We start from the raw sequence: 26,206 nt of genomic DNA, 5'->3' as shown, positions 1-26,206 counted from the left end.
GCTTCTGAAAATTTTCATTTTGCTGAAAATTTCGCATTTTTGTTTATGGTTACATAACTACAAACTTCGTCAGTGACGTAAATTCAAATAAAAGACGTCACTTTTTCCTACCAAATTAACCCAATTTCATTAAAAAATGACGCAACAGCTCAGGGCAGGTCTATAAAGAGAAATACAATGACGTTTTATAGCTGGCAAAATGTCTAACGCAATTATGTATCATGCAACCACCCACAGAAATGCGAAATTTTCAGCAAAATGGAAATATTCAGAAGCTGTGAGGAGGCTGAAGACAACTTTTTACGAATCTCAAATTTTGTCATGAGCGTTTTCGCACTCATTGGCACCATTTCCCCACTACCCCGAGAGAATTTTAAAAAAAGTTCAAAAACGAGCCACCCTATTGTCCATTGTTTATTCATTGTTAGCCTACGTACTTAAATAATTTTTATAAAGCACTCCCTCTTCACAAACGTGGTCTTTTCGAAGATCAAGAGTTTGGATTTTTGAAATAGCTTGCTGACATTCTGTAGGCTAATACAAAAATGCCTAAGCAAGCTAAATCTTATTCAGCAAAAGTTAGACAGATTTGTCGAGATTTTCCTGGTGAATTTAATGCAATTCCCGGGGGTGATTTTAAGGTGCAATTTTTGCGAGTTTATAGTCAAGTGCGATAAAAAGTATTTTGTTGGAAGCCACAGGAAAAGTAAACGCCATCAAGCTGGATTGGAGAGACAACAAGCATCGCAATCAAGGCAAACTTTTATTGAACAAGCCCCTTTTATTGAACACGTTTGGGTCCGAAATCGACAAAATATTACTGTATGTTTGGGTAACTGGTATCAATTCAAGGAAGAACTTTGGTCTCTACAAATAAGCAATTAGGTCAAAATAAAGTCAAAATAAAGTCAAAATTTGATAAAAATAAAGTCAAAAAAAATTTTTTTAGGTCAAAATAAAAATGGTCTTAGTGATGAGTAAACAAATAAGAGTTCAAACTTGTTTGGTTGAGACGCCTTCGAAAAAGTTCATTGTGCTTTTGACGTAGACTATCCAGTGATAGAAATGTCAGTAATTTTTATTAACTTGTTTGTGTTTCCACTCTACTACAGCCTTCATCTGTCTCGGGGCGAAGTGAACTAGAATTACACTAGCCTATGTGATTGTCAAATCATAATCAGTTGCTTCAGTTTTGTAATGCTAGTTTGAATTCACATGTCAATATATAAAATCCGTAAGCATTTTATTACTGCAATTGAGTTTAGATACAATGCGGAATCGTTGTATGATGTCGTCAAAAATAGACACGACGCGTAGCGACGCACAGAAGTCTGTCATAAACAAATAACTTTTCTTGGTAGTAGCCAAGTGGTCATTAAGACGTTCGATAGGACGTCGGTTCGACACTAATCTAGAGCAGCCTACGTTGCTGTATCTTTAGCAAAGCACTTAAAAGATATGCATGAAAAGTGGAGGTGAACGCTTTAATTTTATTTTCTTGTCTTCTTGCTAACTTACTTTTAATCTTCACTAACTAGATCATCAGGGTACATGGCAAAAAAGATCCGCGTTGTGTACCAAAAGAAGTAGATGTCCAAATCGAATCCAGGCGTTAAAGCATTTAAGAATCCTTGCTTAGCTTTTACTTTATTCACTACTAAAATGTGAATAAACCAAATAAAAGTTATTGAATACTATTTTGATATCATCAGACTGCTTCATCATTAATAATTATGTTACACTACAGTTATGTTTGAAGATAGCTGCCAGAATTGAAGTTGTCACTTTGCAGCGTCCAGTTACTGTGACGCTTCTATTGTGCATCTCAATTTGTTGTTGTGTAAATATATTTTTATTACAGTTATGGTGTAGTGTGTTTGCATTTAATAGTATACGATATTTAAAACAACTAATAAATTTCTGCTACCACGACCCAATGCATTTCTTCTTTCTGTGCATGCGGCCTGGAAAACAGTCAATAGATCATAACAATATTATATCTTCCACACTCCCTCCACGAAATGGAAGAAACCAAAGACTAACATTTCTTTCGTAGCCTCACAACTCAGAAAATCATCGCCAGCTATGACTTATGATGTGTTGAAAAAATATACCGTCGGCCTCCAAAGATTCAATCAAAACCGACGAGCTATTTGCATTGAGATAATCCATGTTAAATGTTAAATTTGTCATACAGGCGTGCAATAATAATGAATAACCATTGTTTCTGAAATTGCGATTGAAGCTCTGAATGTCTTTCAATTTGTATTTTTCAAACTGGTAGTAACAGCAGGCTATATACATTAAGTCTAAAGTTATTATTCTCATTTTTTTCACATGCTTTTATTTGATGGAAATTGCGTCTTATTTGCTACATGTCATCCCATTGTTACTCTGACGTTTTAAAAGCACAACAATCAATTTTTACATTGATTCAACATCTGCATACGTTGAATCAATGTAAAGTACGACTGATTTGCTTTTGGGTTGTCACCGCACCATCAAAAACAAAAATGCGTCCTGTACATTTAAGAATTGTTTCATGATGCAACTAAAAATTGAGTCAAAGCCCATACCCCATGCAGTGTCAGAAAAGAAGCAGTAGGTCGCTGTCGCTGTCTGTCTTAAGTTGCAACAGCAAAACCAAAAAAATATATTTGCAAACTTCGTCGCCTCTTGGCTATAGCCTACCACTGGAGAGAACTCAACCGGACGTACAGCCGCAGGCTCATTTGTTTGCGATGGTTTTACTAAAAGCCGACCGCTAACTGTGATTTTGAGCACGGAAAGCATTCTGTAGTAAAAATCGGAAAGATTTGCTTTAAGGATTAATCAAATAAAGTGTTTGTTTTTACCTAATTAAACAGCAAATGTTTGCAAACGTCCCGGCAAAACCATTGGTGCTATTGGAGGCGAATGAAAGCACACAATATCGGTAGCAGGCCACCAATTTTGAGTCATCTTTATTTAGAATTTTGAAAAATATTCGAGTTATACAGCAAGCTTGTGGTAGGCCTACACTGTAGAAGACTACTGTTTAATCAGAGTCACTAAGACAAGTTTTGGTCAAAACAGTATGGGATTGCTGCACAAAATACGATAAAATTCTTCAATTTTTTCTCTGCAGCATACAGGTATTTAAAATAATATGTGTTTGTTTACAAACTACCAAAAGCTTGTTTATCAGCCGATCAGTGTTTTGTGCAGACTTCTGCTTTGGTAATTTACGACCACGCATTGGTCATGGCAGAATAAATGATTTGTTGTGAATATTGTTCTATTAAAATATACAAATGATTCAGTTGCAATAGGTTTAAAATTGCCACATTGAACTTTGTGGTGATGCTGGCTTGTTCAGTTTTGCTTGCATTGACAATGCTAATTAGGTTTATATATCAAGCTACGAAATATTATTTACACGACAAAAAAAGATGGCTCAATGCCAAGCAAAACGTCAAGCAGAACAACTCAAAAAATAGCTTAGTCTCAACCTTAATGGGACATTAGGAGGTTCTTTGTAAATAGTCTAGCCTACTGTATAGTGTACATTACAGAATATATCAGCAAATACTATTTGAATAAGAGCCTTTTGCAGGTCTCATTAAAAGTGAACAGACTTACAGTGGTTTACAAAAGAGTAGCAACTATATTTGGTATAACACATGTAGGATAGTAAATCGCCCGTTGTATAAAAAATATACCGCACTCAAAGTTTATAGTTGAGATTGATGACTGCTGCATTCTATGAATGCAAATGTACAGTAGGCCTACTACCTTATAGCAAGCAGATAGTAATCCACAGTTCACAGAGTAATCTTGACTTGGGAATATAATGAGATTAACAAATAGAATGAGATAACAAAATATAATTCAACATTCTCCACTCAGGGCCGGCGCATTTTTTAAGCAAATTAGACAACTGCCGAGGGCACAAACTTCCAGGGGGAGCAGAAATTGCTTTTTAATTTATTAGTTTATAACTTCTTAAAAAAATTTTTTGGAATGAAGATGTTTTTGCGCTTTGAATATTGTTGCACTAACTGTAAGCTCATACTGAGATGCAAAATGAAAAGTTGCACCACTTGCACGGATAAATTAAACCTGTTGATTAGGGTGGCTCGTTTTTGAACTTTTTTTTTAAATTCTCTCGGGGTAGTGGGGAAATGGTGCCAATGAGTGAGAAAACGCTCATGACAAAATTTGAGATCTGTAAAAAATTGTCTTCAGCCTCCTCATGGGGCCCAAAAATCGAAAAATGGGGTCAAAAACGCAATTTTTTTTCAAAAATATTTTTAGTTTGGGTAGATACAATATTGTTTAGATATATCTAATTAACCTAAGAAAAAAAATTGGCGTCATTTGAACTATTCCTTCAGCTTCCTCACAGCTTCTGAAAATTTCCATTTTGCTGAAAATTTCGCATTTTTGTTTGTGGTTACATGATACATAATTGCGTTAGACATTTTGCCAGCTATAAAACGTCATTGTATTTCTCTTTATAGACCTGCCCTGAGCTGTTGCGTCATTTTTTAATGAAATTGGGTTAATTTGGTAGGAAAAAGTGACGTCCTTTTATTTGAATTTACGTCACTGACGAAGTTTGTAGTTATGTAACCACAAACAAAAATGCGAAATTTTCAGCAAAATGGAAATTTTGCTGAAAGCTGGGCCAGGTAATTTTGGGTCTTCTTATAAAAATACACCTCTAAATAGTTTTTTTCCTAAGAAAAAATGAGGTGTTGGCCAATGTTTCATAAGAAAGGGCACCACACCTGTTAAAGTGCAACAACGGGAAGTTTATAAAAATATCTTGAGTCTTTCGACAAGCTTGGAGGTAGCTATCTGAAACGATCTCCGGGCCTTGGTTCAAACATACATACTGAATCGCTCATGTCAACTCTTGAAGCTCCAATCCACCGAGTCTCATTAGAGTCATTTTGCTTGCGCATTCGACGTGGCAAAACTGATAAGAAATTAAAAGTAAATTTTGCAATACAAAAGCGCATTGTGTAAACTTTGACTAGCATTTAAGTTTAAACTGCTATTCACTGTTGTAAAGCAATTTAATCAACAGCAATTTGAGCTACTAAAATTGAAAAAATACACACCTTTTATTGTTTACTTATTACACTAAAATGTTAACCAAAGAGACACAGAAATTAAAACTTGCCTAGGGTGCGAAATAGCCTTGCACCGGCCCTGTACCCACTTCATGGCCGCATTTATTTCCTTTTGGAGTGGCAAGGTTAAGTCTGATTATTTACAAAAACCAAAGTCGAAAGGCAAACAGATTTACTGAGCGCTGAAAACAAGTTAAATGCAATATGTTTGAACAGGCACCGGCGTATTTAGACTGGGCCTACTGTGTTAGCAAATTGCATTTGCAAAGGTTTCAACCATTGTTACATATTCTAAAGAGCAATTGTTCTATTGCGTAATACGTTTACAACAATGAGTATATAAGATCATTTCTTCTTGACATGAAACCATTTCGAGGGAACAGACTTCTATTAAAGTTTCTGGGAGATTGAGAACGAAAATGATACTGCGGTCTTTGCTATTCCTTATCTTGTTTCTTGGAAAAGGAGGGGCCTTAACAGGTCAAGATTTCATTTTATTGCGAATACAATATTCCCAAGTACCGGTGATACATCTCTATGAATAGTTTTTGATGGAACTTACAATACTTACTTTCAAAGTTGAGCAACTTTAAAACTGTGGACATCATTTTTATCAACGCACTATGTAAAAACCAAGTAATTGTTTACCAAGTTAAAACAATGTAAGATCAACAAGTCACATTTACAGTAGCCTAGGCTCTCTAGTCTTCCCAGCTTTGTAATTTAAAAAACTTACATTATGACATGAAATATGCTTAGGTCAAGGAAGACGTGTTTTGGAAGATTTTGTGTTTCAAGATCAGTTTGAAAGGGACAAGTTTCATTACGACAAGTTTCCAGATGGGTTTAAGTGGGGATCTGCTACCTCATCTTACCAAGTGGAAGGGGCATGGAATGTCTCAAACAAAGGCGAAAACATATGGGATTCATTTTCACATCAAGCACCATGCTGGTACGTATCCCAAGTTAATCGTTGTTTTTGTACATGATACTTTCTTAAAAGTTTTAAAAGTAGCTTTCTGTTTCTAAATACTGCAAGAGAAATTAACAGTCTACTTTTTTAAATGCAAAACATTTCAAACGCTTGTTTGTTGAAAGAGCATCTGAGACAGCTGTTCGGTCATCACGAATGCTGTATGCTATGCGAGAAATCCTATTTCATGATGTGACGTTCTATCAACTGCATCAGCGAGCACACAACTGAGTTCCCACAGTAGCTGCGTGTATTGAGATCACTCGCTACAACAATGATGAGCGTTGACGTTATAGCTATGATATGAATACTACACTTCTTGTTTTAGCACAGGGGTCACCAAACTTTTTTCTCTGAGGGCCGGATTGCTGCGAGATTAACAGCTGCGGGCCAGATGCAAATTGCGAAAAGATATACAACCATTTAGAATCTCCATTGACTTGAATTGAGCACAATAAATAACAAAGTCAGCGGTGGAATAGCAAAATTGTGATGAAAATCGAAAGGTTGCTGGAAAAGTTATCCCCTGCTGTGATACACTATAGGGCATCGTGCTCTTGAAAAAACATTACATCTTTCCAAATTTGGCCTAGGCTGTCCCACTGAGTGTCCCCATTTGTGGTGGCCTAATGATAAAAACAAAACACCAACATGTAGGTTGGGTGTAGCTCAACAGCAACGTCAGTCCTTTACAAAAAGTTTGGTAACTTTTTTCCTTAACAGTTGTAGTGCAGCTGTTATTTCCGCAGCACATGAAGGGCCGGATGAAATCAGTTCGCGGGCCGGTTCCGGCCCGCGGGCCGTAGTTTGGTGACCCCTGTTCTAGCATATTGCCTGCTGGTAATGAAAACTAATGACCGTAGACTAACCGATATACGGCGGTCGACTATCCATAAGCAAAACAGAGTTGTTCCGTCTGTTTTGTCGTCGTTTTTTGATATTTTTCTTCAATTTATCTTCTAAATGTTAAAGAAATATTTGTAATAACAATGTGAACAAATTTTAACGCAATCCTTAACTGGTTGGGTTTAATTCGTACTTTAGTTTTGGCATTGACTTCATCCAAAGTCAACATATATCAATGCTGCCGTCCCAAGGTAAAGCGACGTAACTACAGATTTTTGATTTTTCTACTTTTTACTGTTAAACGCTTCGAAAAGACTATATTTTTCTTCCAGCAAAGACTCAACAGCGTAACTGCAGTAGTTTGCGAGATATTTGTTGATCAAAACGACGTAACTGCGTATAAACATCATCTATGCAAAGCCAAAACGACGTAACTGCCAGTTACGTCGTTTTACCATGGAATCCAGAGCAAATAATCTCAGTTAGGCTACGTCGATTTACAATAGAATTTAGAGTTAATCCCAAATTCTCAATGGGATGCCAGTCTCTGCCAAACAACGCCAGCTGTTTCGCTCGTGTTGCAAAGACAATTACGTAGCAAAATAATAACCTCATTTTGTAGATAAAATTCTTATTAGCTTCTGAAGTGAAAACATTAGTACAGAAGCTGCAGAGTCAACACGCAACAAAATATTAACCTCATTTTGTAGATAAACATCTTCTTAGCTTCTGAAGTGAAAACATTTTATCTACAAAATGCGGTTAATATTTTGTTGCGTGTTGACTCTGCAGCTTCTGTACCCAAACACTCTTCATAAAGCGTCTTGTAGCATCCTTTTAGTGAACAGAATCAGCAGTTAGCTTTAACGCAGCTACAAGTTAAACGCGAATAATGGCAAAAATTCGACTTGCATGAAGTTGTGAAAACGCTTATGAATGATTCTGAGGACGATAACGCCAATGACAGAGACTACATGGTGACATACTAAGCAAGGTATGCCCGCTTATGCCGGAAAATCGACCACAATTTTGGGAACAGCTACCCACCAACGAAAACTCACTTGACTTAATTGATGTTGACTAAAGATACTGCATTGTATTTGAACCATATTACATGTTTTGTGTGTGAATTCAATACATTTGCGTCAGATACGCCGGTTTGCCTTTGCAGCACTGTCAGAAACACAATCAGGTTTACAAAGGTAAAACGACGTAACTACACTATTCATCTTAATTAGCGAAAATTAGGACAGCAATCAATGTTTTTGTTCCCATTGAAACAAAAAGTAGACAAGGTCTTTTAGTTAAAGGCATCAAATGTTGAATTGCGATTAAAATGTCGTTATGGTTTACGATTAACTTTAAAGCGCTTTTTCTCGGTTTTAACTTTTCTGTAGTTACGTCGCTTTACCTTTAGACGGCAGAATGTGTATTGTGTATAGGCTAAAGTTCAAGAGCATAGGAAAATTGTAAGTGTAGTGTAGTAGCCTAAGTGTAGCCTACCACTTAAACGTTAAGTTGCCTTATTGATTTAAAAATGAATTTACTATTATTTCAGGCTTTTGCACGGTCAGAATGGAGACAAGTCGTGTGACCATTATAACAATGTAGATGCGGATATTGAGATCATAAGAGAATTAGGTCTATCACAATACTGGTTTTCTATCTCGTGGACACGACTCTTTCCAAATGGCTCAAACAGTTCAGGCCCACTATTGGATGGAATTCGCTTTTACAACGAAATCATTGATAAGCTGCTCCAAGCTGGCGTAGAACCCATAGTTACCATTTTCTACTGGGATTTGCCAGGAGAACTGCAAAATTACTTCGGAGGATTTAACAGCAGCCAAATTATTGAACATTACCTAAACTATGCTGACTTTTGCTTTCGCACCTTCGGAGATCGAGTGAAGCACTGGATCACTTTCAATGATCCTTACAATTATTGTTCCCTCGGTCACGGCTTAGGAGTTGCAGCTCCCGGCATCAAGGAGCCAGAAGTGGGAGTGTATACCTGTCTTCATAATGTGATTCTTGCTCATGCCAACGCTTACATGAGGTAGGCAAATTAATTTTAACAGACCTATTTACCACTTGTTTTTTTGGTTCTCAAAGTTGAATTTTAGTGTATTATGGTTCGTTTGCTTTTCGGTGTTTTTCAGGTATCATGAGATATACAACATGACCAATTTAGGCGAAGGTGTGTCTATTGCATTACAAGCTGATTGGGCTGAGCCGAGGAATCCCTTGAATCAAGACCATTACGATGCAGCTGAACGACATATGACGTCGACACTAGGTGTGCTTGCTCACCCTATCTTCGTCAATGGAGACTATCCTGATTTGCTCAAAGGTAACAAAAGATGTACTGTACAGCCTAATTACTATGATAGGCCGTTACGTCATAAAGTTGTCTAATAAGTAGTCTACAAATTAATAATTATAACATGTTGTTGTACTTTTACCATCTTAACATTTTACCAACCTCATTAATCCACTTAAGGCTATGATTTAAGCAAATATTACTGGTCTGTCAAGTGGGAAAAAGAGAAAAGAAGCGAAATGACTAAAAGAAAAGTTAAATGACTAAACAAGAAAAATGCAGTTACGTAATTTCAAAGAAGAGCTTCCTAAAATATGAAAATGAAGGAGGTCAATGCAAAAGCAATTACACTACAATGTTTTGTGAAACCAGGCAAAATACAGTTTACTTCATTGTGTACAAAATTTTTTATAACTTTTAGAGATGGTTAGTAATAAAACGGACACTCAGTCGGATTGGAAGGGTTTGGGTTCAAGGTTACCTGAATTTTCCTTTGATGAAAAGGCGATGATCAACCAATCTTCAGATTTCTTTGCCGTTCAAATGTATACAGCAAGATACGTAATGCCATTAGAAAACTATCCTAGTGAATTTGTCAGTTTCCTGGCCGATAGAAACACAACCACAACTTGTGATGTTCGATGGGAAAAACCGTCAGGTTAGTTTGCAGCTTAGGCTAAGACGTTGTAAATATGTTATCATCATAACATAACTTTCGATTTTCATCAGGACTTTTGTCAGTTTTTGACAGTCAATAGCCTAAGGTTCAAGCGTTTCAATTACTGAGTGTGCAGCAAAGAAATGAAAAACGTAGCCTACCTGTAGACTAGAAGTGGGCCAAGGAGCTTTTACTGTAATACAACGTAGCTAAGGTGTCTATACATGTAGCTCGTGTTTCTCTTCGTTTAAAATTACACTTACCGGTTTGATGAAATTAGTTATGCGTCCTCAATTAGTTTCCAAAGTAAGAAACAATCCAAAAGTTTGATAGTTCCGACAGTTTACTACCATGAAAAGCTTGTTGTTTTGTTAATAGCTTCAACTGCAAAAGCATAATTGCCACGATGGGTTTTAAAACATTTTAACCATCGTCTCCACCAAAACAACATCGGCTTCCATTTTCTTTTGTAGGAGCGGAGTGGCTTCGGCCCGTTCCATGGGGTTTGAGAAGGCTTCTGAATTACATCAAGGCAGAATACGGATCAATGCCGATTTACATCGCGGAAAACGGATATGAGGACAACGCTATCAGTGACGATTTCAGCCGCATTTTCTATCATAAAACTCACATCAACGAAGTTCTGAAAGGTAATAGAAAAAAATTTTTTGGCAAAGATTGTATTATGCATGATTGAAAACTATTTTAAAATAGAAATAAGCTAAAAGCTGATATCCTACCAAGAACTCGTCATCAAATGGAAACATATTATTTTAATAAGCAGAGCCGTATAACATTTAATATGTGCCGGTACCAATGCGACCCTAGGGGCTCAGATCAAGACACTTCAAAGAAAAATGCACTAGACAATATCCAAAGAACACGCGGTAGTTTCTTCAAGTTACCGAACCCCTTAGAAAGGTTGTGGGTCCCTGAAATAATCCAGGGTGGGTCCAAAAATACCCTTTGGACTCCCTTGTCAACGCTAGTGCCAACGAATAATCGTGTGATTGTTTCATATTCACCGTATTCCAGCATATGTCCGGTAGTTAAGGATTTAAATTAAGCTGACATATATTTATGGACGTTGGTCTTTATGTCCACTTGTAAGCACGTTTTCAACTGCCTTGCCATAGACATAGCCTCGAGTTCTCAATAGTTGTCGAACTAAAGTTGTTATTGTAGGCATTGTTACCATTCCGCTTTTTTTATTATTGCTGTGGACCATTGCTTTGTGATGCACAGTTTCACATAATACGTTTTCATTAGTCTGCCACATTATTAAGTTCAGGGACATAGTCAGAGTGGGCAAAGGAGGCAATTGCCTCCACAAAATATTAAAAAAAAAAATTTTTTACCTGTGTTACAGCATCTTTTGATAGAGTTTTACTATTGATTTAGGTTGAAAGTATTGTCAGAATGCGCAATGTTAAGGTATTTTTTTGTTAAAATTTTCTAGGGAGGCCCCCTTCCAGGTGCTTCGCCTTAGCCGATTCGTTGCCGCGCTTACTAACATGTGCAATAATATTGATTTGCTCCCTCCCCCAAAACTATGCCCTGACTAAGGTGTATAGTAAATAGTGAATACTGAGTTAGTTTTAATAACTTTGTTATGTTGTTGCTCCATGCTGAAGGGTGTTTTTTGATGCGATATCTTGTGGGAAAGCAGGACAATGGCATACGAGGTAAAACTAAATTCTAGAGATTACGTCCAGAAAAAAATGTTCCTAAGCAAAAAAGTTGTGTGAGGCTTTAGCTAACCACTTTAGCTGAAAACAAAATCCTTTGGTTAAAGGCTGAATAAATACACAATGGTAAATTTATCCGGTGTCTGGGTAGGAGAAGGTTTCAGCCAATTTCTGTGTGGTAGTGGTTTGGCTTACAGTTGCTTAAAGTGTTCGACATAGTCCGGTACTGGCAGTACCGTCGACAGGGGGTTCCAGAGAGTACGTTTGTACCCGAGCCCGAGATGGTATTACGTGCCGCAACCTTTTCAGGGGCCCGCTAACTTGAAGAGATCACCCAGTGTTCTTTGGATATATTGAATTTTTGTTAGAAGTTTTTTTGATTTGAGACTCAAGGATCTTATTAGTACAGGACCCAAATTACCTACTAAACGGCCCTGGCCACTGGCTTTCCAGTGTCCTGGTGTATTTATCTCGGCGATAATGTTTTTTCCTGAACCCTAACTGGAACAGAAATATTATCAAGTGTTTAAATCTATTGTTGTTGCCTTGACCTGGTGTCAAATGAGGTTTGTCCTCTGTATAGACGAAAACTATAACGCGGAAAAGAGAATTCTAAAATTTGATTCAAATTAAGTTGGGAATATAAGTTGAAATTATATAAAATAATTTGAAATTACATGATATAACATATTTATAATGTCAGCTCAGCTACCAGTAGAAATGAAACCTTTGATATTTGCAATTTTTTTATGCACAAAATTTCTATTCTTCGTCACAAACGCGGGACAAAAGCAATATACTTTTTGATTATAGGCTATCAATCGAATTGCCTATTTACCTTAAGCTACGCAGTTCTTTGTTCACAGCCGAATGTTTTATGCAAGTTTGATTTCTGTATTTGTGACTGACAAGAGCTAATATTTATTCTAGTGATGCATTGGCATTCCAACAAAAAGCAATTGCAGCTTAATAATATAAGCTGTGTTTACAACTGTTGGTTGTCAAATGAGTCAATGTAAAGCTTTATTTTAAAACAGTGGTTATAGATGTACATAACAGGTGGCCTTTGTGCATGGATGCCAAGGACGTTTGATTTCAATACTCTCGTTTAACAGCTCAAAATAATTCAATTGTCGACTTTCACTTCAGGTTATGACCTGGCTTTCTTGGGTGATTACCAAAGCGGCTTTAGTGATTATAGTACGTACAATACGTTTCTAGTGGGAAAGCTCATATTGTGGCCTACTCTCCTGAGAGGAGTCAATTATTTTATTTCTTAAATTTTGTTTTAAAATAATTTCAAAAGTTTTTTTTACAAATGTTCTTCTGAAAAGCTCGATGGCATGATTCACTCTTGCAGAGAATTTGATTGTTCTTTTTATCATTATTTGTTTCAAATTTATAATTAAACCACCTAAAACAAATTTCAAGTGAAAGAATGTAAGATCATTTTTATTAAACTCCATACTGTAACCGAAAAAAATCAATGCGTGCAAAGCTGCACAAATTCAGTTGCACTATTTGATGTATTCAGTTGCACATATATTACACAGTAACTTCTTTTAGCAATAACAAAGGATGGCGTTGACGTACGTGGATACTGCGCTTGGAGTTTACTGGATAGTTTTGAGTGGGTTTCAGGATACACCCCAAAGTTTGGCATTTACTCTGTAGATTTTGAAAACGAGACCCGGATACGAACCAAAAAAATATCTTCTGATTGGTTAGTTTTGTCTATATGTATGTTGTATTGTTTACATGGCAACGGCTCGATCTTTTGCTTCAAACTCACACATAAGCATATTGGTTAAAGTCGGTGTAGAATCATAATTTAATTTACTTAACTTTTAAAGTAAAGACATTTTTGAGGGTATTTAACTATACAGTTGCATAATTTCATTAAGTGAAAAGCTTTACCGCAGTGAAAGTATTGTATATAATTGATGGATACAGCTCAGTAAATAGACGCATTACTATTATTGTTTATACTTATTTTTATTGTTATTAATATAATTATACCATAAGTAATAGTATCATTATTATTTTATTGCTATTAGTTATATGGAACTTACATCAGCATTGCATACCATCCCTTTGGTTTCTTCTCTTCTTTCTGTTGAGCAAAGTTCAATCCAATGTTAGCAGAAGTTTTTATTGTTAGACAGAAAGTTGATTAGGTTTGGGCACAAGTAACAAAACTGTTGATACCATTTCCAAGATTTTATTTCGTCTTTTTGCTTAGCCTCTACAATGTTTATGACACTGTAATAAACAAATTGTTGTTTTTAAGATTTAAGCACCTTGTGCAGGTTTCAGCAAATGATTCAAGATAATGGCTTTTTCAAACTTCCTAGAGATTTAATTTATCATGCTGATTTCCCAAAAACATTCTCTTGGGGTGCAACTGCTTCTGTTCATCAGGTAAATATATCTCATTTACTGTATGCTTTAGGCATTTTAGTGAATTGGAATCTTAAAGTAAATCGGGAGTGTTTATTGCTGAGTAAAACAACAATTCTTTTCCAAAATGCTATCACAAATATTTGTTTTTTTCAACTACTATAACTTAGATTCTTGAACTGCATCGATCTATGCAATTTTTTAATGCATTGTGACGTGAGGCACTTCTCGTCTGTATAATCTTTTAATCAAGTAATAGCCGCTATGACTGTCACACACATTTCATAACTACAGGTTGACGGGAAGAGTAACTTAGACGAAACTACGCTGATAAATGTTGACGTCTGCACGAAGATCGATGAAGATGTGAAAATGTTGAAAGAGCTAAAAGTGAGTTGGAATTATTCACAACTTTTGTTTTGAGGAAGTGAAAACATTATTCATCTTATTCCAATCAGAATTTTATAATCTTTAGAAAGGTCGTATCCACGCTTACGCCCGATAGTTGAAAATTTAGATTAAGTGGACGAGAAAGCAAGGAAGCCAATCTCTGTTTCCACTTTCAGGCATGCGCTTAAGTATTCTGCCAAAGTCACAGCCGCATGTTCTTGAAAGGCTCTCACTGAGTAAAGACTGTGCACTTGTAAAGATTTGAAGCAACAATAAGAATCCTTTCTAGCACTAGTTGCAACGTTCATCTGATGAGATTGAAAGTAAAATCAAATTTTCAATCTCATCAGATGAATGTTGCAACTAGTGCTAGAAACGATAATTGTCCAGATGAACACCCAAACTTTTCAGTATTCAACAATAAAAATATCAATTATGACACTGATGTTTCTTTCAGGTCTCTCATTACAGTTTCACTATTTCTTGGTCTCACATTTTGCCCAATGGTCATCTCACAAGCATCAATCAAACCTGGATCAGTTACTACAATCGTTATATAGATGCCCTTGTTGGTGCTAATATACAGCCTGTCGTGACTCTTTATCAAGGGGAATTACCGCAGGTAACAAGAAATGCAGGCTTAGTCACGGAGTGGTTTGTTGTCTGTATGTAACTTACTTCAAAAACATAGAATTGGTCATTTTTGTTCATAAAAAATGCATCACATTTAATGCTTTTCGTCTTCTTCACCACATAAGTTAATGTTCCATAGGTGGCTTAATCTCTATTTTGCTTTTCAGGCGTTACAAGATGAATATGAGGGTTGGACCAACAAAAAAATCATTACAGATTTTATCAATTACGCTGATTTATGTTTTCAAAGGTATAAAATAGTATTTTATTTCAATATTTGACATTTATACGCTTTATAATTGGTGTAATTATTACTAATATTTTTAGCTTTCTGTCCTCTTTCTGAAACAATAAAAATGTTGGTTCTTTGGCAAAATACAAAAATGTTTATTTTATGGTTAAATATTTAATGCTTTTGCTTCACAAAATAGTGGGTATAAATAATATTGTTCTTTCCTGCAATGTAGCTTTTATTGTATTTAAACGACACTTTCAAAGCACATTCTCTTTTCAAAGTAACTTTCGTATTTTTCATATCTTTAAAGTCTCTTAAAAAAAGCATTTGTTTTAAGTTGGATATTGTAGTAAACTAAGTTTACTTATCTTTTTTCCAATAAGCTTTGGAGATAGAGTAAAAATTTGGCTGACAATGCAAGAGCCTCACACCGAAGCTGCAATGGGAAGTGAAAGCGGAAAAATTTCGCCCTCAGTAAAGGTAAAATTCTTACAATATTTCTATCCACTTCAGTTTTAAAACTCAGAACGGTTTATTAGATAAAAGACAAGCAATATGCAAATTAATAATTTACTCAAGTGATCTATGTATAGATTACATCTTTTTAGAGAAATATTACACTTTTATTCACATTTTAATTGGAATAATTTTAGTGAACCAGCCTACCTGAAAACTTTGTAAGGTCAGATCTTCGTATAAAACTTTTATATACGCTATTTATAACCTGTTATACTTTTTATGACTTCAAACATCAAAATAGTGATTTAAGGTATGTCTCAATTATTTAGTAAATAAACAAAGAGCTTCATGCGTGTTGTAGTGATGTCAGTTGTATTTCTTTGGCAGAGTGGAATTATTGCTTACCAAGCAGCTCACCATATGATATTAGCGCACGCTGAGACTTGGCATATCTACAACGACCGCTACAGGTGGATTCAGGAGGGAAAAGTAAATACTAAATAAGGTCATAAGTTTTTACCCCAACTAATCTAACATCACCTGAAAATGCTTTGCAGAATTTTTTTTTGTATGTGTCTGAATGTTTACAACTTCTGCATGAATGTTGTCAAAAGAACAATAACTAAAAAAGAAGCTCTTTAATCTTGGTTAGCTTACTTTAAAGCGAGTTGCTTAAATACACTTCGATAAAACCGTTTTGTTTTGTATTAACACAGTATTTTTAAAACGGATTTTTGGTATTATAAGTTTCTGAACAGTTTGCACATGCAGCTTTCCATGTCTGTGGGATATGCTTGGAGCGAACCGTTTGATATGAACAAGTTAACTGATGTGGATGCCGCTAGACGATTTATGGAGGTTTGGATTTTATTTAAGATATTAGTTAACTTGTTTTTATAATGGTTGTCGAAAACGTATACTTTTTAATTTTGCTGTTTTTATCATAAATTTGTGAAAAATAATTTCGCTATGTTGTCTGGTAGTTATCTGTCACAACTATAGCCTAAGTCAATGCAAAATGTATGCAACTGTGTATTTTCAAGTGGTCGCTTGGTTGGTTTCTGTATCCTCTTACGTACGGAGAATATCCTGACGTCATGAAAAGCATGATAGCCACCAAAAGCAAGGCTGAAGGAAGGTCGTCCTCTCGACTACCGGAGTTTACAACCAATGAGCGCCATACAATTAAAGGCAAGTTTGTATTTTTAAATATACGCAAGTACCATAAGTACTGTGGTACATGTTTGAATTTGCATGGGATTGATAAAAAGTACAATTTGAGCTTAATGTCCACACTCGACAAAAACCAGTAAAATAGTTAAATGGAAAATTAATACAATAAACCAAAGACGAAATTATAATCCATCTTACTTGTGCATACAATTTTTTCTTTATCTGGTCATACTTAAATTTACTTAGTTGGCTTGGCTGTAAAGAACCGCTTTAAAAGGCCGATTAGTCAGTTTGTTGAACTTTGTACAACCAAACTGACATAAAGTACATTGCGTACAAGCAAATTATCACGTTCAAAGGTTATATCAGGCCTATACTCATCTACCGCGGGTACAATGTTAATGTATTATCGTATATGTCATCTCTTAAAAAGCTTTACAAATATAGCTTAAAATATATAAATGATAAAGCTTTGATAGAGAGTTTGCTTTGTTGAACCATAGAGAAATAAAACAGAGTAACCTTTGCGGGTTTAACATATTTTTTTACACACAAAAATATCACTAATTAAAATAAACTCAAACGTTTTCGACACGTACGTGTGTCCTCATCAGGAATTAAACCTGCAATATTCATAAAATGAAAAGTCGTAAGATAAATTAGACTTTGCACTACAACTGTAACGACACTCTGGACTGAAAAGCACAAACTATATAAATAAATAGGAAATAAACAAAATATATAAATGGGAAATCATAAACTCGCTTTTACGGTAGCTTTCTGTTTGTTTTACCCAAGTTATTCGCAGCACAAGACACAAAAATAAGACAGCTCGTTTGCTATTGTGTTTATCCCTTGTAAAGAAGCTGCACATTTAACTACAATGGTCTAATGATTACAGTATGAGTAATCAAATACTTTTCACAGGAACATTGGATTTTGTTGGGTTAAGCCACTTCACAACGTGGTACGTCACTCAAGCTGACGTTTACAAAAATTCCACAGCTCCATTTGTGGGAGTTTCTTGTCCTACCAACACGACCGAACCTCCACTGGATCAGTGGGAAGATATTTGGTCACGTGATCAGTCTAGTGCACGAGGGCTACCGCAGCTGGACCGGCCATCATCTGAAGTTGCTGGTATCAATCATTTGGCTCAAAATATTACATTATTGCAGACTTTCGGCATATTTAGTTTGGGCCTATGCGTGGACACGTCTCGTGTTAATTGTAACAGCAAAGATGACAACAAATAGGCTACAATATAAACTCGAGCATTCTAAAGCTAGCAGCCTTTTCCTGAGTTTTTTTTATCAACTTTATTTACCCAGTTTGAGATTTCTACTCAAAAATACCGTTACAGAAAAAAATGAATGAAAACAGCATTGTAGAAAGATGTTCACATAAATAGAAAGGATAGGAAAGATAAGCTACTCAAATCAGGCAATAAAATAGCATAAAAGTCTTTTGCAAGTTGAGTTCAATTGTTTTCCTATTTTATAGAACCACCAAGCGTTTATTCGGACATGGAAGTAATCGCCTTTCAGGACTGGTCATGGCAAAAGACTGGATCTCCGAATCAGCGAATCGTACCATGGGGTCTCAGGAGAACGCTTTTGTACATCAAAGGTATTCCATGTGAAAAAGGTTGCTATCATGTAACTTACCGCGTGGGCTACTTTCCACGTTAGCTACTGAATCTACAAATTGCCGAAATGGTTGTGAGAAGTACGAAGTTTCTGTTCAGTGCAACTTGGTGAACGAAAAAGCTTACAGGCAACATGATTTGTAGTTTACATAAATAAATGAGCAAAGCTATTGTCTATACAAATTATAAACCTGTGTCAGGGTCACATCACACCAAAACGAATTGGTGTGTTGTAAATTTGCCAAATTAAGTTCAATTCACAAGAATTCAACAAACTGTCGAAATTCAAACCAGCATCTTTTGCTTGCATTTTTGCATTTGAGCTTGGAAACTAATTGTTCAATAGCTTGAACAGCTTAAAATATCCGATGTAATTTTGACGTTGATATATAAAGCAAGCTGTGTACCAAGCCATTCACTCAAATATACTTTGAAGGTGAAAATTATTTAATCAGTCCATTTAACGTGTCATAAATCAATCAAATTCTGAAGCATTTTTTTTTATTTTCTTAGAAAATTTTGGTAATCCTCCCGTGTATGTAACCAGAAATGGCTTGTCAGAACCAACTGTATCAACCATCACAGACGACTGCACTGATCCAGTGTCCCCAATAACGAGGTAATTATGGTCTATCTATAGCAGTGGTTCCCAACCTTTTTTTGGTTGTTACCCTAATCTCCACCCTGAAGTGAGGCAATTACCCCCACGATCAATTTTTAAAAACAAAGGTGTTTATTGCTATGTATTTCACTGAATACAAGATAACAATGTGCGGTAAACATTCAATGCGAAGATTGGGCCTGGACTTCAGTCGCCAGCTTTGTGATCCTGGGCTTTGTGGTAGGCTACTGAGGGCGATTCTTGCGTCGATTTTTTGAAAATCCTTGTTCACAGCGATACGTTGTTGAAAAAGATGTCAGGATACTTAATGCCCGTGTGGCTAAGGTTAGTGCGTCCTGAAGTCTGCCAATCCAGAAGGGTTCCAAGCCTTTCCCCTTGAAATCAAGTTTTAACGCTTCGTTCATTCGGAGAGTGATAAATTCTTCTTTGGTCGGAAAGTCGTCATCATCCACCTGGCTGTCATCACATGTGAAGGGCTCTATGCACCAAATGGAGACTAGCCGTGTGCATGTCTAAATTCGGAAAAAATAATTGCCCATCTTCTTGGCTAGCTCGCCTGAGTGGTCAGCTATGTCCTCCTTCAACGCGGCTGTCAACTCAAGTCCATTGCCTTCGAGGTACATGTCGATTGTCAAGTGTCTGAAACTGCGCCACTGTGCCTCTTCCAACTCGCTTGCAACTTAAACTTCGCGATAAACGCTGCTACGGCTACTTTGGCGTCGATCACAGTTACATTCTTGCCTTGAATTGCCTATGTTCGATTCACCAAAGATATCACCCAGGTAGCACAGCTGGGAAATCCACTGTTGGTTTGTGAAGTATTCAGCCAAGTCAGGCTTTTCTATCAGAAAAACATGGCCAGCCTCACGAAGTTCTACCAGGCGGATTATCACTTTGCCACGAAACAGCCATTATACTTCTGTGTGGTACAGTAATGCTTCAGATCTTTCTCCCATCTCCTTGCACAGTTCCTTGAAAAGACGACTGGTCAATTCTTTTGCTTTTATAAAATTCACAACCTTCACTTGCTTCACTGTTTCCAAATCGGGTATCGTTAACCCCCCCCCCCCCCCCAAAAAAAAATAGGCAAATTACCCTCCGGGGTTAATTTACTCCCAGGTTGGGAACCACTGATCTATAGTAACGTGGTGATGTATAGTTTTAAAACGTTTACCCAGCCTAAAGACAATATTGACAGCACTGCGATGTTAATGTGGAGGCTACCAAAAACAAACTAAAGTGATGATAAAATATAATGCAGTTGATATTTGTCTTACTGAACAAGAAAAGCAAAGCTTTCATATAAAAATGCTGATAAATTGAAATTTTTCAAACATTGCCTCGCTTTCTTTTAACATTGTTTATAACTCTATAAGTCTACACACTACAGTATACTCTGCAATACTCCATAACCGCAGCAGTCATGCAATATTTTTAAGAAATTTTCTAACTTAAGTACCTACTCGGTCCACTTCAGTTCACTAACCTTAATCGTCAAGCACGTAATAGATAGCAGATTCTTTAGCAATTAGTTGATTTCCTGACAACAACCGTTTTATAAGTTACAGTAGCCTATTGTCTGTTGTTTCTATTAACGCTATGCGTACTCAGATGGAGAGATATTGGTTTGAACGATACTGATAGACTTCACTTCATGCAAGGATACATCAATGAAGTCTTAAAGTCCATAGAGCTAGACCACGTTGATGTCCGTGGATACTTTGCTGCTTCACTAACGGATAGCACTAGTTTGATTCCAGGCAAGTTGTGATAGTAAACTTCAATTTCCACATTAGGCCTATAGGCCTAACTTTTGTCAATATATTGTAGCTATTGCCCTTCCTTAAAAAAGTGTCTTTATTTTTTAGAATTTTGTTAGGAAAGACACATTTTGTATTTACAGTATTTCTCAAAAACGTTTTTATTTTGATATCTGTAAACTTTTTTGTTAGCCCACACAAAAAGAAGAACTATTTTTGTAGATAGTAAAGGAATGGTGGTAGCCTATTACATTATCAATACATTAATATTAATAAAATTCAATTGCTTACCTTCGAACGTGTTGATGGTAATAAACAACTTCAGAAAGCTATTAATTTTTATATCAACCGTGCCCACTGGGAATTTAATGAAACCCAGTAAAAAGTGCACAATGTATTTTCGATGTGTAAACCAACCTTTGGGACTATATACATTTAAGTTCTTAACACAACAGAGGGTACAAGAAGTGGCTAAATCAAATTGTGATAGTCAATTTATTATAATAAACTATTTCATTTCAGGTTTATCAATACAGTATTCCTTATGCAACGTTTCTAAATATCTTTTTCAATATTTGTATTACTGTTTTCGATATCTTATTAGCTCAAACAATCAAAGTCTTTAATATCGATTTTTTTTACACTTAACATTATATCTCCCTTGTGATGTCATATCACTGTAGGCCTGTAACCTATCCTGATTGCTGCCACATCCAACATAGCTATAGACAGAGAATGCCAATATGATAATTTTTCATTCTCAACACAAGATATATTTTTCTAATGAACAACAAACTGTAAAGGCACACTGTTTAGAACAAGTGCTATACTGTAATGATACGAACTCCAAGTAGCCTACGCTTTGTTTGCAGTTATGGCTCCAGTTCAGTTGTGTGGTCAGTTTAATTGATTTTACGAGTCATGATTTGATTCAGTTCACCATGTTTTGTCAGTTAGGCATTTTTCGGTTGCAACCTTTTGAGTTCATGCGTCCTCATGGTTTGAAGATTTGTTTTTGCAATAAACTCATACATGCAGACATCCAGACATCATTCTCGGATCATCCCCACCACCAATGTGCTCGGGATGTTGCTGCAATAATTTACAGTTAGTTATGAGCGGATGCTTTAGACTACTCGACATTCGCTACATAAATTTTCCTTTCTTTAGGTCAGATAGAACGTCATGGAATGTATAGAATAAATCAACAGGATTTATCAAGAAGAGCCAAACGATCCGCTTGGTATTATGCTGACCTTATTAGGGAAAATGGATTCAAAGCTGGTCATAGCCAATGCCCGTACAACGCTGATCGTGAGCGAGTGTTGTATGGAAACTTTCCAAAAGGTAATTTTATTGAATATAATTTTCCGAAGCTGTAGTTCAGTGTATAACATGTTCCATATGAATATTTGAGTTATATGGATATCAAAATTTATGGAAAAGTTTGAATTTGATTTATAAAAAATTTGAATCACCAAGAATTTGGTCTAATGATATTAAAGACTAGACAGGACTTGATTACCATACTGCAATTAAAAAATTTCATCACAGAAAACTTGGCTCTTCATTGCCTCCAACCTTCGAAAAGAGAAAGGAAGTTGTTGACATGATGATAATTTTGTAGTTTATAACATACCGATACAATCAGCAAAAAAATGACGTATTTTTTTATCCATCCAAATGTCTGGTGTACAAGTTTTATCACTAGTTTGTTCAAGTCTTAAAAACTTATTGCTTGTATTTGTCTATGACATAAAATGTTTTTGTTTTGCAGACTTTGCTTGGTCTTCTGCTACGTCCGCCTACCAAATAGAAGGCGCTTGGAACGAAGACGGGAAAGGAGAAAGTATTTGGGATGTTTTCACTCATGCAGGAAAGTCATTAAACAACGACACTGGGGACATCGCATGCGACAGCTACCACCAATACAAAGTAAATAATTATTTTAACTCATAAAACAGTTAAAACTAATGAAATACTTTAACTCAACCACTGTTCATTACATGTCAGCCCAGTATTTTTTTCGTATGTAACCTATATCTATTACAAAATCCACTAATAGTCAAGTGCAAAATAAAGTATTAGACAATGGGAGAGTGAACACTGATCGTCTGCACAATTGTTAGATCACAAAGTGTCCAAACAAAGTCTTTATGGTTTGATTGATGCAGGCATTGCCTGTGATTCTTTGGGCATGCTGCACGAAACTAAAGTTGACAAATTAACGTAAGTTATCCTTCTGCGTAAAAGGACAGCGTAAACCTTTTATCACAGTAAAATCATGCTGTTTTATTCAGACAGACGTACAGCTTCTCAAGAATATCTCCGTTGGATATTACCGATTTTCAATCTCTTGGCCTCGAATAATTCCTACAGGCGAAATTTCCGAAGGAATAAACCAGCTTGGGTTAGATTACTACAACAACCTTATTGATGAGCTTTTGTTGAATGGATTAACACCTATGGTAACTTTGTACCATTGGGATTTACCTCAGGTAAAATTTATGCTTTAGGTCTTTAAGGAACCTGGTGGATGGTACTGAAAGTATGGTTGAAGTGTCCGTGCTTCCCTATTTATTTTAACCTGAAAGTTGACTAAGTCTGTTTTTTTTTTTCCCCGGAAAAGACGAGGATTACATATTCTACAGTACTTGAAAGGACAAATTTGGTTAATTGAGTTTTTTTTTAGAAGTAATGTTTTTTTTCCAAATTCATGAGGTGATTCATTTAAGAAGGATTGCTTACACCCGCATTTATTGCAAGGGGTTTGATAAGGAAAATTATTGGTTGTTTTATTTTGGTTTTCTCTATGAGATCCTAATTCATAAATAATCTATCACTTGGCCGCACAATGGCTGGTTTCACATGGCCAACACTGAATGAGCACCATTCGAAATCCACTGGTTTGAAAATGAAATCATTGTAAACTTTACACAATTTATTACGATATTTTGTCATGGTTGTACTTATTAGGCTACATGAGTAACTCTTTTAATTCTGTAGCAAACATATGCATGCATCGTTTATTAACCCTTTGCTTTTCAACAAGTTAACTGCTCAAAGGGGATGGGGTTAAATTCAATCGTGTGATCTGTTACGTGTGATCCCCTGGAGTTATTTCAACAGAAATTGATCTGGAGTGCAAAAAAATCTTTTGTCTATAGGTTTGAAAAGTCAATATTCTAAACTTTCATTTGCTTGAGAGAAATTGTTTCATGATTCTTAGGCATTGCAAGAAAGATATGGAGGATGGTTAAACCAAACCGATATCATGGTGCAAGCTTTTACCGATTACTCGGATTTGTGCTTCAAGACATTTGGAGACAGAGTGAAGTTTTGGATTACATTTAACGAACCTTATATCATCACGCAACTAGGTACGTGAAATACCTTTTTGACAAAACCCAAAACTGAATGAAACCTAAAAGCGTCTGTTTTCATTTCTATTTAATACGGAAATAGCGTTTTGTGTGAGTTTGGTATTTTAGATGAGACTGTGATTAGTAGTCGTGCTTTGTCGTTAAGACCTTTCAGTGACCAGTTTTTTTTTAAGTTATTCATGTCAAAACATGACATTTTCTACAAAACAAGCATATTTTATAGCTTATTTTTAAAAATGTTAATTTATTTGTGTTCTAAAATTACAATAAATTCTGACTGATCTCCACAGAAAAATTCAATGTCTTACAAAGCATTTCTATTGTAATAACCCAATAAAAAAAATTCTCGATTTTAAAGAATACAATTACAAAGGAATCCATACAGATACTTCTTCTTCCTTTTTCATTTTCTTTTTCGTCTTTGTATGAGCTTTTAATTTCTTCGCCACTTCAAGGGTCGACTGGCTCTTCCTTTTACCACCCTTAAGCAATGGCTGCGACTCGGTCTAAATGTGTGGGAAGATGTCGAGCAGTCACTGAGTTGATTCATCATCCAGTTCACCAAGAGCACGCACACCATTTGTTTCACTCAGTTTTTCAATAATAGTCTGCTACAGAAAAGCAAGAAACATTTTAAAAGTTTTATAATAGAACGTAAAACATTTAAAAATTTAAAATTTATTTTAATCTGTCTCAAAACATTATTTACATTATTTTTAGGTTATGGCTTGGGAGTGTTTGCCCCGAGTCATGTAGATCCCGGGGAGGGGATGTACTTGTCTGCCCACACGCTACTCAAAGCACATGCCAGGTCATATCACCTATACAATGACACCTACAGATCGGAACAAAAAGGAAAGATTGGAATAACTTTAAATTCAAATTGGGTTGATCCACACCAAACTTCCAGTCCAGAACACATCGAAGCATCAGTATGTATTGACTAAGACGTATTCATATAGTAATTATAGTAGTTGACTGATGTGGAACACTTGTCGTCAAATCGAGAAAGTCTCTTCGCTCTCTTATACAGTAATAATAATGTTATGGTTTTATTTATTGTTGCTTTACAAGGTCTTTTAGCGACAGAGCTCATTTTTAATTTTGTATCAGATTTAGAATGTCATCACATTATTTACCCGACACTGCGTTATGCAAGAAAGAATACAATCGGTAACGTTTTTAAAGTCTGTAGTATGGTACCCGACCTGGAACTAACCTCGGCACTAGAGCCAAAAGCAAAACCCCTGTCCCCTGAGCTAGTTTCTGTACTCTTATGGTCTTGCTAGTTATATGCATAATTACATACAATTATATACATACATAATTATACATAATACATAATTACATACAATTATATACATAATATACATAATTACAAATGCTTGCAGCAATTAGTCATAATTACAGTTTAAACCAATGGTTCAGGCGAGTTAACATGGCAAAAAATATCTACGTTTATTCGGTATTAGAAGTTAAGTGGCTTGCAAACGATTTCTCCTCTTAGATTCTCCATTTTAGAAACCAATCCTCATTCAGTGGTTTACTAACAATGTATTAATCCATTATTTATATTTTAGCAAAGAAGTTTAACTTTCTTTACTGGCTGGTTTGCTGAGCCAATTTTCAACAGTGGTGACTATTCACCTGTCATGAAATGGAATGTAAGTAACATGTTCAGTAGGGTGTACCATTTTTCAAAAAGTTTTTAGAAATTAGTGCGGCTATGTATTACGGGTTTCCACTTTTGTTAAAAAGTATTTTGGTGGAGTTTCAGAATTTTCCCGCCAAAACTGTAGTTCTGCCGCCATTTTTTCAAAATGGCGGCCGGATGAGATATTATGAAAATCTACAGCCTTAAACTGGCGCAATGTGATCATATAATATGTCGATTA

General features: G+C 35.9%; 1 protein-coding gene across 1 annotated transcript in view; it reads left to right on the top strand.

Annotated features, from left to right (window-relative positions):
* The first annotated feature begins 4,645 nt into the window (after positions 1-4,645).
* The window catches only part of LOC145784758 (uncharacterized), a 51,888-nt gene continuing 30,327 nt past the window's right edge, over positions 4,646-26,206 (top strand). Inside the window, exons 1-25 of the mRNA XM_082596608.1 lie at positions 4,646-4,673; positions 5,880-6,072; positions 8,498-8,998; positions 9,102-9,292; positions 9,684-9,920; positions 10,394-10,570; positions 13,175-13,331; positions 13,918-14,097; positions 14,317-14,398; positions 14,856-15,020; positions 15,199-15,281; positions 15,650-15,746; positions 16,113-16,214; positions 16,497-16,583; positions 16,769-16,916; positions 17,826-18,038; positions 18,402-18,527; positions 19,060-19,165; positions 20,780-20,928; positions 22,099-22,275; positions 22,706-22,863; positions 23,229-23,426; positions 24,158-24,308; positions 25,032-25,243; positions 25,892-25,975. Of these exons, the coding sequence (XP_082452734.1) occupies positions 4,646-4,673; positions 5,880-6,072; positions 8,498-8,998; positions 9,102-9,292; positions 9,684-9,920; positions 10,394-10,570; positions 13,175-13,331; positions 13,918-14,097; positions 14,317-14,398; positions 14,856-15,020; positions 15,199-15,281; positions 15,650-15,746; positions 16,113-16,214; positions 16,497-16,583; positions 16,769-16,916; positions 17,826-18,038; positions 18,402-18,527; positions 19,060-19,165; positions 20,780-20,928; positions 22,099-22,275; positions 22,706-22,863; positions 23,229-23,426; positions 24,158-24,308; positions 25,032-25,243; positions 25,892-25,975 (4,002 nt within the window). The remainder of the gene's footprint in view (positions 4,674-5,879; positions 6,073-8,497; positions 8,999-9,101; positions 9,293-9,683; positions 9,921-10,393; positions 10,571-13,174; positions 13,332-13,917; positions 14,098-14,316; positions 14,399-14,855; positions 15,021-15,198; positions 15,282-15,649; positions 15,747-16,112; positions 16,215-16,496; positions 16,584-16,768; positions 16,917-17,825; positions 18,039-18,401; positions 18,528-19,059; positions 19,166-20,779; positions 20,929-22,098; positions 22,276-22,705; positions 22,864-23,228; positions 23,427-24,157; positions 24,309-25,031; positions 25,244-25,891; positions 25,976-26,206) is intronic.

This window comes from Aplidium turbinatum, chromosome 15 (assembly GCF_918807975.1).
Source record: "Aplidium turbinatum chromosome 15, kaAplTurb1.1, whole genome shotgun sequence".
In the NCBI taxonomy this organism is placed as follows: domain Eukaryota; kingdom Metazoa; phylum Chordata; class Ascidiacea; order Aplousobranchia; family Polyclinidae; genus Aplidium; species Aplidium turbinatum.
The sequence above is the reverse complement of the archived record's forward strand: the minus strand, read 5'-3'. Positions and strand labels throughout refer to the sequence as shown.